The 16,741-nt window shown below is 41.2% G+C and overlaps 1 protein-coding gene across 1 annotated transcript; it reads right to left on the bottom strand.

Annotated features, from left to right (window-relative positions):
• Positions 1-304: 304 nt before the first annotated feature.
• Positions 305-12,053, bottom strand: epha2a (eph receptor A2 a). The gene is made up of 17 exons (XM_027010900.3): positions 11,900-12,053; positions 11,559-11,626; positions 9,590-10,253; positions 5,060-5,215; positions 4,585-4,914; positions 4,310-4,437; positions 4,008-4,185; positions 3,798-3,900; positions 3,536-3,591; positions 3,291-3,416; positions 2,909-3,094; positions 2,709-2,770; positions 2,396-2,605; positions 2,119-2,268; positions 1,693-1,886; positions 1,295-1,450; positions 305-1,151 (listed from the first exon to the last, which is right to left on the bottom strand). The coding sequence occupies exons 1-17, from the start codon at positions 11,982-11,984 to the stop codon at positions 1,043-1,045; spliced, it is 2,961 nt and encodes a 986-aa protein (XP_026866701.2). The 5' UTR covers positions 11,985-12,053; the 3' UTR covers positions 305-1,042.
• Positions 12,054-16,741: the final 4,688 nt, after the last annotated feature.

Below are 16,741 nucleotides of genomic sequence, written 5' to 3'. Positions count from 1 at the left end.
ATTTTTTTAGATACTGAGGAGAATACAACCAATATAACATCATATTTGAAGTGATCCTTTTGAAACACAACTCTTGAACATAAAATTGTAAATAATATTATCAGATGGCAAGGATTTGGATTGTTGTCTTGTAGCTTCTTAAAAAAAAAGTCTGTACCTAAATTAGCCCTATATTATCACACTGTAGCTGTGATCATTTGAATTGTAGGCCCATGTCTTAATGGAAATGTAACAGCCTAATTCTTCTACAAATAAAAAACTAAGTTGGCTACTTGTATTACACTTCAGTTCACAGACAACTTGGTACAATGCAAAATATTTTATTACAACTAAACAGTACAGAACATATAGAATAAACATATTTAATAAGTGTGCACATACAATAAATTAAAAAACACAATAAATATTAAATAAAACCAAAAAGAGCTGAAACAAGAGATGTAAACATATTGTCTCTCATAATGGCCATTCAGATATATTTTGCTGAAATTGTCTATATGGTTATATGTTTGTAGATTTCATAGCTAGCTTTTAACATTTTCAATGTCATCAAACTAAATCAGACTTCAGTCCCACAAAAGGTATGTCATTGTATTGCAACACCCTGCGGTCTAACAGTTTAGCACAAGTCCTTGGCATTTGTGCTGTAGTATTTCAATCATGGGTGAATGAACATCAGGCTAAAATGCCCGCAAACTTATAATCAAAAAGCAGCCCATGACAGGCAATTCATTACTATGGCTTTCAGTTTCACCAATATTTGAAATAAGGGCACCAAAAAAGGGTCTTTCTGACACAAAACTGGCAGTTATAAAATACATACCAATTAACATACATAGAAAAATAACAGTGAAAATATCAGCCATTTTCAGTCATTATTCAGGAGTTAATTGGTCCAGTCTGTCATAAGGGGAGTCCATTCAATGTCTGCAATGATTTACAGGTCAGTTTTTCTGGTATTTCTCAACCAGCCCAGTGCAAGTCCAATTTAAGGTTTGAGATTGCTTCTGCTCATGAAGAGGTCAGGACACTGTAAAGGGTGTCACACTGCAAACACATCCATGGGACCAGTGGGCTCTTGCAGACCCAGAATGCTATAAGCCATTCTTTTCTGGTGACCTGGTAAGTGCACACCAATCTTCTTGATATCCCTATCCAAGAGAACAAGATCAGAAAGAGGGTTGAGCAGGAGACGCACGGGGAATAACAGATCATATTGCATTTTCATTAAGACATTGTATTAGTGAAGCTGTGCTTGTGTGTGTGTCTGGTATGTGTATGTCTATTTGCTTACTCTGTCTTCAAGAGCAACACCTGCTCCATAGATGTGATTCCTGCATGGGCAAAGGTTTGCTTATACTGTCCCATCTTCATAGACTCCAACCATTCATCTACGGACCTGAATGGGCCACCATCGTTTCCACTAGTACTAGGCAGGCGAATAGACACCCTAATGGAGTGAAAAGATTATTAGATCAACATACATTACAGAACAATAAAACTCATTTGTACAGGGTGTCATAAAGAGCGACAAACACACACACGCACACACACACACACACACACCTAAACCTCTTCCATCATACCAAGGACATTTTTATCTTTTTAATTATTGTTTTTGTGCTCAGTTTAAATTAGTGTCTTTTTGTCTTCCTCCATCGTTCCTCCTGACTGACGTATCTGTAGACTCACCGCAGGTCGATGTTGGCGATGTTGGCAAGGGAATCGGGGCTACTCTGGAGCTTGTCCAGCAAGCTAACAATATCACTAAAGCGCGGCCGCTTGCAGCGCTCCTGCATCCAGCATTGCAGCATCAGCTGGTAGACGGCCGAAGGGCAGTCCATTGGCGCCGGCAGCCGGAACCCTTCGTTTATGGCCTTCATTACCTGAGGTGGAACCAGGAGGAAAGGTCAGTTCCCCGCTGAGAAAAGCCACACCCAACATTATGCCTCACCAAACATTATTAAATTCTGACTTCCTTATACGAATCCAGATTGATGTGTATGGATTAACATGACACCACGTTGTAGTGTTCACTGGCTGCAGGATGTTTTGTTAATGAGGGTGTATCGTAAGCAAGGAATATGCACTAAAACCATTTAGGGTTTAAAGGTGTACCTCATGGTTGCTCATGTCCCAATAGGGTCTTTCTCCAAATGCCATCACTTCCCACATGACTATACCAAAACTCCATACATCACTGCCTGAGGTAAACTTTCTGTACGCTATAGACTCTGGTGCCGTCCAGCGAATAGGAATTTTTCCACCCTAAAAAACAGGGGAAAGGTTGGGATTTTACACATTAAGTGCATAAGGCATTATTCAGTACTGTACCATTCTAATTTCAGCTAGTTAGATTTTTATGGTAATAAAGCTGAGTAATTAGGAAGCTCACAGTGGTCGTGTAAGTGCCCTCTGGATAGTCTTCCAGCACACGAGACAGGCCAAAGTCGGACACCTTACACTCCAAGCTGCCATTGACAAGGATGTTCCGTGCAGCAAGATCTCTGTGCACATAGTTCATATCTGAGAGATACTTCATCCCCGCTGCTATACCACTGAGCATGCCCACCAGCTGGTAGGAGGAAAACTCCCCATCATGATCCTGTGCATTCAGTTAAAGAGAGAGATGAATGTATGGCATGCATAAGATTTCTCAAGGATATTGGTGTACGGGAAAAGACTATGATCTTGTGAGTGTGACACACCCGCAGATACTGATCCAGAGCCCCATTCTCCATGTACTCAGTGATAATCATGGCATGTTTATCTGAAGAGAAAACAGTTGAAAAACTGAATCAGAACATGGCAAACAGTTGTCTGCCTTTACAAAACGACATGCTGTACATGTGGAATGAATCGTGTGAGTGGGTGGTCCGGGAGCTGTGGTGATAGAGTTGACACGTACATTTAGTGACAACTCCCTCCAGACGTATGATGTTGTGGTGGGAGAACTGGCCCATGATGCTGGCTTCACTCAGGAAGTCCTGCCGCTGCTTCTCCGTGTAGCCCGGCTTCAGGGTCTTTATCGCTACGGCAACCTCATTGCGCCCGGGCAACCTCAGCACACCGCGGAACACTTCACCAAACTCTCCTATGGGGTGAGAGAGAGGCACAACTGATGACTTGCTTCTACATATCAAATGGAAATAAATTAAATGCATGAAGAAGTGACTTCCATACAAATGAATTCGAAACAATGTGACTTCCCCTATTTTAAATGGTTTAATATAATCAGAAAAGTATGTGATAAAGTGTAGATGTAGAGACATCATTATTTCCCAGTTTACCTGCCCCGATGACTTTCTGCTTTGTAATGTAATTTGGGTGAATCTCACTGGCAAATTTGAGAACAGCTGTGCAGGGGTCCTCATAAGTGTGTGGGTCTACATACATCTTCAGAGGCTGACATTTTTCTGTTGCAGAGTGAGAGCATATTTTTAGACCATGATATATATGGTAGTAACATACAGTGGCTCAAATGGTACACAACTGTAGTGCACTTGCAGGAAAATTGAGTTGAGATTTTTCATACCTGGACAGGAAAAGTAATTGCCTCCTGTTCTTTGTCGAATGTTTGAATTTAACCTCCTGATAACAGAAAAGGCAAGTTCAAAATTATTGCACATTAGTGACTATCAAGCTCTTTAATGAGAATAGCTTCACATCAAAGCAGGAATGTAAACAGGAGGCCACTGGGTGGAGAGTGTGAGGCTAGCTGCCCTGAGGAAGAGATATGATAAGGCTGTAGTCAGGAGGAAAGGGGAGAGGAGAAAAAAGATCAAGACATCTCTAACCTTTTGTGGAGAAGTAAAATAACCACCACAACAAGCAACATAACTCCACCTCCAGCGATGGCTCCCATGACAATCATGGAGCTGCTCTGAGTTTGTGATTCAGCTGTTGGACAGGAATCAAACAATTCATTGCATACTTTCTGCTTCAGTAGTATATGAGGCCAAAAAGGTTACAAGCACACAATTGTGTATATACACACACATACTTACCCAAAGGCAATGTCTCAAACTCGTACTCTGCACTGTTACTGCTGGGATGGCCCTCTGGTGTTAGGGTCTGAACACGAAACAAATACGAAGTGCCTGGCAAGAGGTCGCTAACCTGGACAGAGTTCTTCTCCAGTTTCAGAACGGTGTATGTGGTGACGTCCTGCTCTCCCTGATCCTCCTATGTGGAAGAGTCAACGGAAGACATTTTGTTGAGGTGCGCAAAAAAAACCCAAAAAAAAAACCAACACAAGAAATAAAGAAAGCAAGAACAGCTGTAGGTGACTGGTGGTTAACATCTGTACCTTAATGCGGTACATCAGCTCATAGAGAGGAGTGTGGTGCAAGAGCATGCGGTGATCCACAGCCCAGGACAGTGACAGACTAGTAGGCGTTCGGTCCATTACTCTGAGGAACGTAACCTTGGGAGGGTCTGTGATGAGAAATATGTCTGTGATTTCAGCGTATTTCAACTGTTTTAGTCAGTACATACAGGCTTTGTTGTGTTACATCTACCTCATAAGTTCTTCTACTCATAATGCCTAATTTATGAACATAGACTACCAGCTAAAGGTCTTACCAGTGAATTGTAGCACAGCAACAAGGCTGGCACTGGCTCTGTCATGGCTGAACTGGGACACTCCATTTGAGGCTTCCACTGTGAACGTGTAGTTCACAAGAGGCTCCAACTCACTGACAGTCACCTCTGGGTTCTCCAGAGGCACCTTTCTGGGCTCAAACCGCACCCTCCCTTCACATGGCACACACTGGGCACCGTCACAACGCTCACACCCCACACTGTAGGTGATGTCACTTCTGCCGCCAGTGTTATCTGGGGGTCTCCAGGTCAGTTGTAAGCTCCCAGCGAGGAGAGGCGTGTATGTCAGCTCTTCTGGGGGACCTGGTGGACCTAAGGGGGTGAATTTTAAGACTTTAAGATGACTTCTGTTTTTCCCGCAGAGCATATGAAACACAGCAGGATTGTGCATGACATACATTGTAAATATTAAAGCATTGCGAGGTCTAATCAAAGCACCTCGGTCTGCAGCACTCACCTGAGCAGGGAGTAGAGTCAGGTTCTGTGGCTGCTCGGTAGAAGCCCTCCATGCAAGGACACAGGAGGGCCCCGGGCCCTGAGATCTGGGTGTTGGCTGGACAGACTTGGCATGGCTCGCTGGAATCAGTGCTCTTGTAGAAGCCTGCTTCACATGCTAGAAAACAAAGATGAGAAAGATGAAGTTCTGCACGAGTCATGTAGCTAAATGCCAATATGCAAATATAGGACAGACATCCTGAAGATTTATGGCTTTCATTTGCATTACCACAATGTAACTGTTTCTCCACTATACCACTGTGTGTTTTCTCTAAAGTCTCATTTTCTAGTCTCTATACATTCACCCTTCAAGTACCCTCTGTACATAAGAGTTAAATACAGATACACATATTGAAAAATATCCTTCGCCACAAATGTTACTGAGTTTCTATCAAAATTCACAACTTCTTATTAAGGGACAGAACTGCAGGACACCACTGCTATCCTCTCTCCCATTCAGGCTAGAACAATAGGTGCAAATGGATTCACACCAGCTAAGTTACAGACAGGACGAATCAATCAACAAGAACACAAATCCTCACAGCCCATACTTATCACACCAGGACAAGAGACCTGTCGTGACTCAAGATTCCAACAAAAGAGAAGTGCTTCTGGGCGTAGGAAACAGCCAACATGTTTAAACTCCGAATTAAAAGCAGAATTGCAGAAATGTTTTGAGCCCCGCAGGTGAGCTATACGGGCCTGTGTGGACGTCCGTTTGGACAAAACAGGATGCGGGAATCGCAAGTGTGTATAAGTTTCATCCTCTCCTCCTTTCCTTCCTGTGGCAAGGGATGAGGACATGCCAGCATGCAGGAACTCAGAAAAAATTGTGACGGGACAATGCTAATAACAATTAACAAAGGGAACGTAGGGGTCATGACTGTGGAGCACAAGAACACAGCAGCAGAAATGCTGGTGCTGTTGTTTATGTACTGTTATGTACTTTTAATGAGCATGAGAAACTCATTGGCTTACAAAATGGATTCATGGATGACTATGTATTCTTCAGAGGCATGCCTCTTTTGAAAGAGTCCATGACCTCCTGTGAGTCAGGCTTTCAGCCATCACCTCAAACAAAAGGATGGAGTTTCAGTTTGATGAGCAGTAGGTGGTGCAGGGGTGTGTGTTTTTGTGAATAGCACTGGGGCTTAAGGAACGCTGACTGACGTTCTCTCGAGGGGATTTTCTGTGGGGGTTTGTGTATTTGCTCTGTGTTTGAGTGGGAGAGAGCGCCATGTATGGTGGGGGTGGAAGGGATGTTCGCATAAGAAAAGTAGCCTCCCTTTCCATTTTGTTTGAAGTTGCAAGTGAGAGAAAAACTCCCATTTCATTCTTCCATCCTAATGTCCACGTCTGTTCACAGAAAGCTGCTTGGAGCCCAAACTAAAACTCCCTAACTAAACTGAATGCAAATCAGTGCATGCTGGTTTAAACACAGATTCCCAGGCATCACAAAACTCTGACTTTGTTCACATCCAATCGCTTTGTTCACATCTTTTGTTCATATCCAACATGCTTGACAAGACCACATACAACACAGTACAAATACGTAGGTGGTTCACTCATAATTGTCGTTTATCTTATGTCACTGTCGGCAACACAAGCTGACTGAAATGAGCTGTGGACCCTTTGCCTTGGGATATAATGTGGGTGGACACTGCTATGGTGAACATCAGAGACACTGTGGAGGAAGAGTGAAGAAAAATGACCAAGTATGAGTTGTCTTCTCCCTCACCCAAGTGGAAAAAAGAGCCTGATACTAGGAACATGGCATGGACAGCTGGCAACCCAGATAAGGTTGAATGTGCCATGCTTTGGAGGAGACCTTGCCCTCTGAAGTCATATCATCATAAACAATTTTATACACAAAGGGACTAGTGAGAGATCTGTGGGTGGAAGAGTCAACAGTTAAAGCAACAATTCCTCCAGTGTAAATGGAATGTGACAGAGCAAAATTACTGGTCTTGAAAGACTTAGGAATGTAGGTTGTAGGTTTTTTTAAACCTACAAGTTAACTGGAAGTTCTTCTGTGATAGAAAAAAATCCACACATTATTTTCCCATTTAGAACACTTCGATGGCAAACAAACTACTTTTGCACTAATCTTTACTAATTTCTTGGCTACATTACTTATGGTACCTAATCAGTATTTTAAGTTCATTAATGCACTATATAAAACACATTCCATGATTACATGCGTCACACTAAAATGTTATCTTCTTTGAAAACTCAATCTTACATTGCATATAGAAAGTAATATATAAACTAGAAAATTAGGCAGTCACAAAATTAGACATACCCCCCCCCCCCTACACACACACACTCCACCCCCAACTCCTCTACTCAGTGTTCCACTCAGTTCCTTCAAACTTCTGTTCAAATTAGCCAATACCCCCCTCTCCAGCCTGGCAACCAATCACAATCATGCCTTACCAAGGCTGGCAGGTGGCGATAAGCCTGGAAGGACAGAAGTCATGCATAAAAAGCCAGTCGTAAAACTCAGAAGGGAACAATGACACTAACAAATTTATTGTCTCATTGGTTGTTTGGGGTTAAGCACCTTCTCTTTCCCTCAATGTTATGAGGCCTTCTGCTCCAGGCTAGTTTACCTATTTACTTTTAATGACTGCATGGCTTTCAAAACTATAAATGCTACAAACCATAAAGTGATAAGTGAGTGACATAAAAATGAATGCACGAACATCCGTTGGGGAATAGAAAGCATTCATCCCGACAATGAGAAGTGCAGAAGTGATGTAAAAGAACAAAGGAAAGAAACTCCACCTGTGGAGTCTGGACTTGTTCTGTCATTCCTGACCTGTGCCATCATTGAAAGATAACAAGATGCCCCTCTCATAACACATCCTTCCTCCAGGGCTCCTCACTCATTCATCACACCAAAGGTAGCAAAAATATTCATAACGTCTCCTGGAAATGTGGGAATGCTGACAAACATGTGGATACCATTCTCTATGGCATCAAATACAACTGAAGCACTTCCCATTCCCTAATGCACCCAATGTCTGTTTCAGGTGCAACCTGGTGGATCCTATTAAAGCAACAGAAGCTATGCTTCCTTTCCTGAGCTTGCCCTGCTTTATGATCTACATATGCATAGCTGAACCTTACAATAGCCGGTATGCTCAATTAGCCTGTATGCTCACTTTATGAATGATAAAATGTGAGTGTTTTTGTAGGACTGTATTTTGTTGTTTTTTCATTTTGCTACAGTGGGAGAAATGCCAAGCAGGAGTAGATTTCTAGTTCCTCTGCATTTTTAAGATAGAACTGGAATGTCACTTTTTAAGAATAAAGAATAAAAACTAAAATTTCCATGTTTTGATAAGTACATAAATTGTGGAATGAAATTCACAAACCAACCTCCTGCCTTTTTGATAGGGTTTAGGGTTGCAGCTGCCCAGCAGATAAAAAGCCTACATTTCAGCACAATGGGGTTAAACTCATATTTCCCACCACTACAAAAGGCACCCAGACATCTACAGCCCTCAATTATGTGATAAGTGAGTCAGTGTAGCATGGGTGTGCCAAGCCTTCCCTGTAATCTGTGGTGAGGTGTAGTCATAGAAACTCACACACAGAAACAAGTTAGTATTCAGGTAATGCTTCACAGCCACACTGAGTCATATCAGCTGCCTGATGACATGAGAATCTATGCACAAGTTGAGCCTGCGGAAAACTCCCCTCAGTTCCTAAGTTCCTAAATGTAACATCAATCCAGGAAGGCCAACCTAGCTCAACCCAGGTTATTCATTTCGCACACCCCCAAGGAAAAACGATTTAGCTGAATTTCTTTCTCTTAAAAAATAAATAAGTAACTAAGTAAACTCAATTTAGGATCCAATTATTCATTTTTATCTAAGAAATCTATTAACTAATCCCCCCACTCACACAAATGCACAAACATGCACAAGCACACACACACCTTCCTCCCCACTGGTAACATGGTATCTTCTATCTTCCGGAAGGAAGCTAAAAGCACTAAACACACACGCAAATCGGATATAAAATACAAGCAGGTGAGAGGGTGTGGACAAGGCTGACATTCCTTTAGGCTGAAGTAATGTTCCCCCACATATAAGTAGCTCCTCACACAGCTCTGTGGTAACCACAGTACACACCAAGTCATCTTAGCACACACATTCATTCAGAAACATGCTTTGGCAGCCCACCCACAAAGCACTGCAGTTGTTCCTCAACTGTCTGAACCCTGACTATATTGCCACACTAAAGGGTTTTGTTTTTAATTAGTTAGATAAATCACCTCATCCAAGGATATAAAGAGTCAACAAATGACAAAAAAGTCAGTTAATCATATGTTCAATACAACATGAGAAACAATTTTTTGGAAACTAACATTAAAAAAAAGTTTAAAATGTACTTGAGTAATCTTGAATCACAATACTGTTAGTACTATTTCATATAGAACTCCCCCTAAAACATCATCTAGACTTACACAAACTTCTCTTACCTCTGCAGGTCTGGCCCACAGCCTGGTAGCCAGCTCTGCAGTGACACTGTCCCACGGGCACGACCCACTCTCCGTCGGCGGTGCAGTACATACGAGGAGCTGCCTGACTGGCTACCACAGCATTCTTTACGCAAGTGCCCTCCACCTCAGCCAGGGTCCCTGCAGTCACTCTCTCTGGGAAAGAGGCCAGGCTGCGCAGTGTGGCTGGGCATGTGGTGTAGAAGACTCTCACTCCAAGGAGAGCCACACAGGCCCCCATGTCTTGGAAGGCCAAGTAAAAGCCTCGTCTGGAGAGCAGGCCGATGCTCCGGGTCTCCACATTCACGCGCACAGACGGCCGCCCGCCTCCCCGGTTCGCTGTCACCTCATTAGGGGCCACTGTGGCGATCTTCCGGAATTGACCCTTACGGAAGTTCGTGCCCACATCCGTGTCGGTTTCAGACAGGTAGAGGCCAAATGTCTCACGGCAGGTGGGGGAGGTGCCACCAAAGGTGTTGCAATCACGTACGACAAAACGCAGCTCCACTGAGACGCGCGAGGCCTCCACAGGGCGTTGGATGAAGGTGGTGCGAAGCCAGTTGTCCTGCTCAGAGTCACTAGCTACATTACACACACTGTAAGTGTAAAGGAGCGAGCCATTCACCACTGTCTGGACTATTTCCCACTGAGAGAGAAGGGGTGGGGGGAGAGCGGAATTAGTATATGACAACATTAGCACATGTACATTATGTGTGAGGAAGAAAATATACTCCAGTTGTCAATAATTTCATTATTATAATATAATGCAAATTTACATTTACATGTATGGCACTTCAGCAGACAAACTCATAATTCACTCTCACAATCTTGCATATCATTTGTAACTTCAGACATCTACATGTGGGTGTGGAGATTACATGTCTAAACATATATTTCCCTGAAGGCCTACTCAAGGTGTATCAAAGAGAGCAAATACAAACTGGCTTCCACCAAATAACGATACTCCTCTTTCTTTCCTCTTCCCTCTCTTAATATGTAATACTCTCTTTTCTCTCCCAAAAGCACTTCAGCAGACCTCAAAGGCCTCATGTGGACACAGTGGCTCAAAAGCTCAGAGGACCAAGGAGAGGCCTCCAACATCAGAAAGAAAAAATGACAGGACTAGGCACCAAAAGTGTAATTAAGTCCCCCACCCCCCAGCCTGACAGTGTGAATGCCTCAAACTTGCCCTTAAACCCTTCAGTAGAGCTGTCTTTAAGGACAGGACAGACTTGGAGTGTAAATCTCTCATGAGGTCTTTGGGTGACAGCGGGAATCCACAGAGGATTCTCGTAATCCCCAATGCCTCACAGAAGCAAAATGGCTCACTCGCTGCCCCTGACCACGTCTCCATTTCCTCTGGACCCTCAGAAAGGAAACCACATGACTAAAGATAGCGGATAGCGTGCTCCCTCTAACACAGGGCTTGGTGTCTTTCTTTTTTCCTACTGTATATAACACCGTTCGTGGTATTCATTAAGCCATACCACTGTTCATGGGATAAACTGAACTTTGTGAACTGCCAAAGAAACATACTTTTATATATGACATAGATCTGATATTCTAGACACAGATGAAGCCATATTATAAGGCAAATGAGAACTTTCTTATTGTTTTAGGATTACTGGCCTGAAAAAAACCCAACAACTATTATTGGCCTGAAATAATGGACAGGTTATGAACTGCTTTTATCAAGAAATAATAAAATGACATTTGATAAAGAAATTAAAAAGAATATGTAAGAGAAATTATAGATAAGGAAAAGAATTACAAGGACAAAAACAAATTTGGGTCCAAACCAAATCTAATTTGAACAACTGGAAATTTTATCATTACATAAGAGGAAATGTGACTCTCAGTGATTCATGTTTTAAGAGAAGTAGCTAGATCATTGCCTCATGCACATAAACATGAAATACAATATACAAAATGCAAAGTTTCAAATACTCACCCCTTCTTCATTAGGTAGGGTCAGCCACCCTAGTTCTCCTCCAGATGCCTTCATATCAAGCAGCATGTCTGAGGGAAACCAATTCAAAATACAAGGCACATTATACAGTACAAGTAATTGACAAGTAACTTCATAGCAGGCATATAGTATGAAAAGATATAATAGACTGAATATGGTTGGAAACTTTTAATTTTAATGCTAATGCTGCTAAAATGGTATTATAAATATTAAATCGATTGTTAAAATAATTTCTGAAAAACAGAAAATCCGAAATGAAAAATACAATTTGAATTTTCAAACAACTAAAGATCATTTTAAATAGGTAAGTAAAAGCTACTTACGTTCCTTGGATTGAATTACATTAAATACATTGTTAATAAATAAATAAAAGAACAGAAAGAAAATCTGTACACGACGGTAATCCATTCTCGTTTTTAACTTTCAACTTCCAGGACTCATTTGAGAACTGCCGTCGGTTCCAGTGTGCGCACTCAACTTCACCACACTGAGAGCCAGGATCTCATTCATGAGTACGGAATGTCACTAACTCCTCCCCCTGGAATGTGGCCCCAGTGTCATATATGGTGTAGGGTGGAGCAAAGCGCGTGGGTGTTTAGTGGTTAAGCTTCCTGCACCTGTGAAATGTGTTTCGGATGTTTGCAATCGCACAGTTTGAGACAAGAGTAAAGTTGTCTGTGTACACAAACGGCCGTAAGACTGTAAAGATGAAAGACAAATGTAACATATAGAAAATGTTTAAAGATTAGACATTGCAAAATTACAATGGTTGTTATTTTAACGCTGATGAGTTCTAGGCTAATTTATGTTCTTTTGTCTAGTTCCGTCTAAAAGCTACCCTTGTCTAAAAAAGTCGAAAGATATACCTAGAATGATGTATGATAAAAGTGTAAAATTGAACTACAGCCTTTTTTTCCCCCCGAATTTTGGCTATATCTGCACATAACCGGATTAAGAAGGGGAGAGTTATAAATATACGTTTGAGGATACTTTTAATACGTGTTCAAAATGTTTGCCCAACCTAGCCTACCTACAGCGTTCCCACGATTAAAGGGGCAGGGTCAAGTGGGAGTGTCTCTATGAATGAATGACTACTAATGACTTCAAGGAGTATGAATATGTAGACACCGAAATACATCAGACAATGGCATTGCCTGGCAACGTGGAGGAATTTTTAAGTCAAGTCTCCTTTGTGCAGCAGTCTGTCAGAGTCCCTTGACCTGAGAGACAAACACAAGCTGACTTTTTTCAAGGGGTTAGGGGCTGCCTGCATTGTGTGAGTGATTATGTATATTCATGAGATAGAAATTGAATAAAATATCTCTTTTTTAAATTTTAGACAAGTTCAACCAGACATTAATCTGGATGATAGAGCACTCAATATGAAAACATTTAGATAAGAAAAGCAAAATATAAAAAACATTGGTAGAACATTATCGCAAGAAATCATACAATTTCTGACCTTTCTCTTTATTTGGCTATTAGGAAAAATTTTCACAAGTGCTCCCAAAAAATAGATGATTAATGGGTTCAATCTGTTTGGTTTGTAGGAACAAAACATTCATGTTATGAAGAACGTTTGTCTTCAACAAATGAGGTGCCACAGCCATTGAGACATTCTCACAATGCAAAGGTCCCCTTTTCACGCAAGGGCCATGTGTGGAGCAGGAGCCTGGGGGTTTCCACCTCACTCCCACCATTCTTCACGGGGCGGTGGTCTTATTTTCTCCTCCCTCCCCCCTTTGCGGCACCCTGTGCCACGCATCCACCTTACAAAGCTGTTTGCGCCAGGGGGCTGGTCCCGAGATTAAAGGGTCACGAAACTGCAGTAGTACCAACACATCGAGGTCAATTCACTCACCCACCACCTTCCCTCCCACTCATCTCCACCTTCAAGCTTTCAGTGCAGCAGAAAACTCAGTGGCACCCTCCATTGTGTGGCGTGCTGAGTGCGTCTGCTTGTCAAAGGCTTTGTTAACGGTCACAGTGTACTGCTGAAGTCTTGAGTGGTGGGGGATATGTGTTACAGACATATGGAGGCTGTTAACGCATTTTCACTCAACAGTTAACAAAACCAGTGTCAAGCTCTGTTTCATTCCTGCATGTGGGCAAATGTGTGATTCTCAGTGTTTGTGAGGTCTTTTTTTAAGATCCGTTACCTTTTCCTGTTAGTAACATAATAAGTAAATAATAATAAATAAATAAAATATCTATTTGCAAAAGCATGACATCATTTTATTGTTTTGACTCAGTCCCCCTAATACATTGGCTATGAAATAAATCATATGAATAACTATGAAATTACAAAAAGTAAGCTTTAATTTTATAGTATGCATGCTCCTATGAGGTGAACAGTGTTAGAGTTACAGGACATTTATGCATAATATTCAAATTTTAGAGGATCAGAATTCATTGGACAGATGGCTGCTTAGTTTTCTTTGCCAGCTGTGTGTTGCTGTATCATTAGCTCCTGCACAAGGGAGCTAACCAAATGTCTGGAGTTGATTCTAAATGTCAAATTTGCATCTGGAATCTGTTCCTGTTGTCTGTCGACATGAGGACCAGAGAAGTGACGATACCAAAGAAGGAAAAGGATCATGAGGCTGCAAAATCAAAATAAATGAAGCAGCCAGAGAACCGTGTCATTACACACGCCCTGGGGATCTTATTAATACTTAACAAGCTGCAAGACCACAGGAGATGACAGTTATTTTTGATCTCAGAGGATTTTCAACAAACCTTAGATTACCAGCAAGCATCAAAACACATAAACCAACAGTAACCGCTGGCTAAAAAGTACATTAAAATACCTCAGCACATCTGGGAGAAAGTCTTATTAAGAGATGAATAAATCATCCTGTACCAGAGTAATGGAAAGGGGAAAGTATGGGGGAAACATGCAGGTATAATACATGGATGCAAAACAAAAATACATAAGCCACAAACAAGATCCTCGCTTACATTGTTTTGATTAGATATAGAAGCTGAATAAACCATGGGCAATAATAGATAGCAATAATTCATTATAAGTATAACTGGAGTTTATTAACTAAGCGTAACTTTTTTTGTGCTAATTATTGTGATTAGTGCGTATTTACAACAGTGGTCTAAGTCGTGTCTGAACTCCTGCACTGCATATTTTATTCTTTTTCTGTTCTAACACGTCTCACTCAATTCAGCAGGTAATTTAGCTGCTTTCATCAATTTACTCAGGTATCTTAGAGCAGAGTGACACAAAATGTGTTATATGAGAGCAGCAGCACTGTCAATTTGGACTCTTAACAATATAAATTATATGTACACATTAAACTCTTCATGTTTTACACACCAGGCTAAAAAGGCTTGGCTTTACATGATAATTGTGATCTCTGACTTGTAATGTGTACTGGTGAAGAGGTTCAATAAAGATAATGACACACATTCATATGCACACATTCGTGTGCTCAGCTTGATAAGAATTCTGACCTGGAGTTGAAACAAAGTGCTAAAGGAAGAAGGCAAGTGTCAGGGTGGAAGCAGGAAAAGGGGATATGGGATTGAGGCAAGATGTGTGGGGCAATATTCAACACAATAGACCTCCTGGTGCCCTGAATAGATGCCTTTAACACACACACACACACACACACACACACACACACACACACACACACACACACACACACACACACACACACACACACACAGAGAGAGAGCGAGCTCTGTTGCTATAGTATGACAGTGACAGCTGGGTCCATTGGTTCTTTATAGGTGGTTTTTTTTTTTTTTTTTACCTCACCACACACACAAGAAACACTTGTCACACAAACTGGAAGTCTGTCCACTTATTTACTGTTTACATCTCACTTTGACTTCAGACAGTGATCTAGCTGGGAGGGCTGGTGGACACACATACATACACACACACACACACACACACACACACACACACACACACACACACACACACTAAGTAAATACATATGTACAGAAATTCAATTTGGTGCAATTTGATGAATATCAAGTCAGCCAATATCAATTGCTGTATCTTAGCATCCTTCTCTCCATCAGATTTCATATTTCAGAAACATACCACTACGTAAGCTCTGCCAGAGTATTTTTAAAAATAATGACATCAACAACCCTCACAGGATCACTATTTAAGCAGAACCTATATTCAAGCAACCAGTTGAGTCCTAGAAGAGAGATAGTGTGAGGTCATACTTGAACTCAGATAATCAGAATCATGATGTTGATGACTCTGTCTGTGTGTGTGTGTGTGTGTGTGTGTGTGTGTGTGTGTGTGTGTGTGTGTGTGTGTGTGTGTGTGTGTGTGTGTGTGTGTGTGTGTGTGTGGTGGGAGATGTGGTAGTGGTGGTGTAGGCCTATGTGTAGACTTGGAACCTGTGGACTCAGCTGTCACACACATGTGTGTGTGTCACATCAAAAACAGTTATCACACAAACAAAATTTCTTGTTTACACTTTAGTATTTTAGTATTAGTATTTAGTATCTCACTTTTCTAGCTGGGAGGTATTGTTGCTATGATTTGTAAGGTGTGTGAGGTGGGAGATCATATGTAATATTGTAGCTTGGAATCATGCCCTCATAGGTCATATACAAATATTTAAAACAAAAGTATTTGTTTTAAAGCCAATACTAGCTTCATATGTATAGTAGATATGTGATATAAAGAAAATATGATTATTTACAGAGTATGAGCTTAATACTGTAGCTTACAAGTTTATTATATTATTTTAAAATGACTTGTGTCACTTTAATGGCTACATGAAAAATAGTTTAAAGAAGTGATGTGCTGTCTGCATATGCAGTTACAGAACACGTTGTACTTGAAAGAAATAAGTCACTTAAAATATACATAAAAATGAAACAATAAAAAAAAACAAACAACAACAACATTTAGATCTACTTCCAGGTCATATTTGGTACAGTATGTGAAATTTAGAATATGGACTTTTATGCCCAAGACGTTTGCCTGAACGGTCTGTTAAAAACTCCACGCATTACCACTAGATGGCACAACCATGCGGAACAACTCCAGAAACACTTGGCAGTTAAGATTAGTAACTACCACCCTTTTGATCATAGCCGCCATCATTCACTCCATCATTGTGAGTGTTGCAACAGTATAATTTTGCACTTTATCAAAGATTTAAGCATATACCACC

Source organism: Electrophorus electricus, chromosome 7, assembly GCF_041902795.1.
Source record: "Electrophorus electricus isolate QZ-2024a chromosome 7, ASM4190279v1, whole genome shotgun sequence".
Taxonomy (NCBI): Eukaryota; Metazoa; Chordata; class Actinopteri; order Gymnotiformes; family Gymnotidae; genus Electrophorus; species Electrophorus electricus.
Note: the sequence above shows the minus strand (reverse complement) of the source record. Positions and strands in the feature narration are given on the sequence as shown.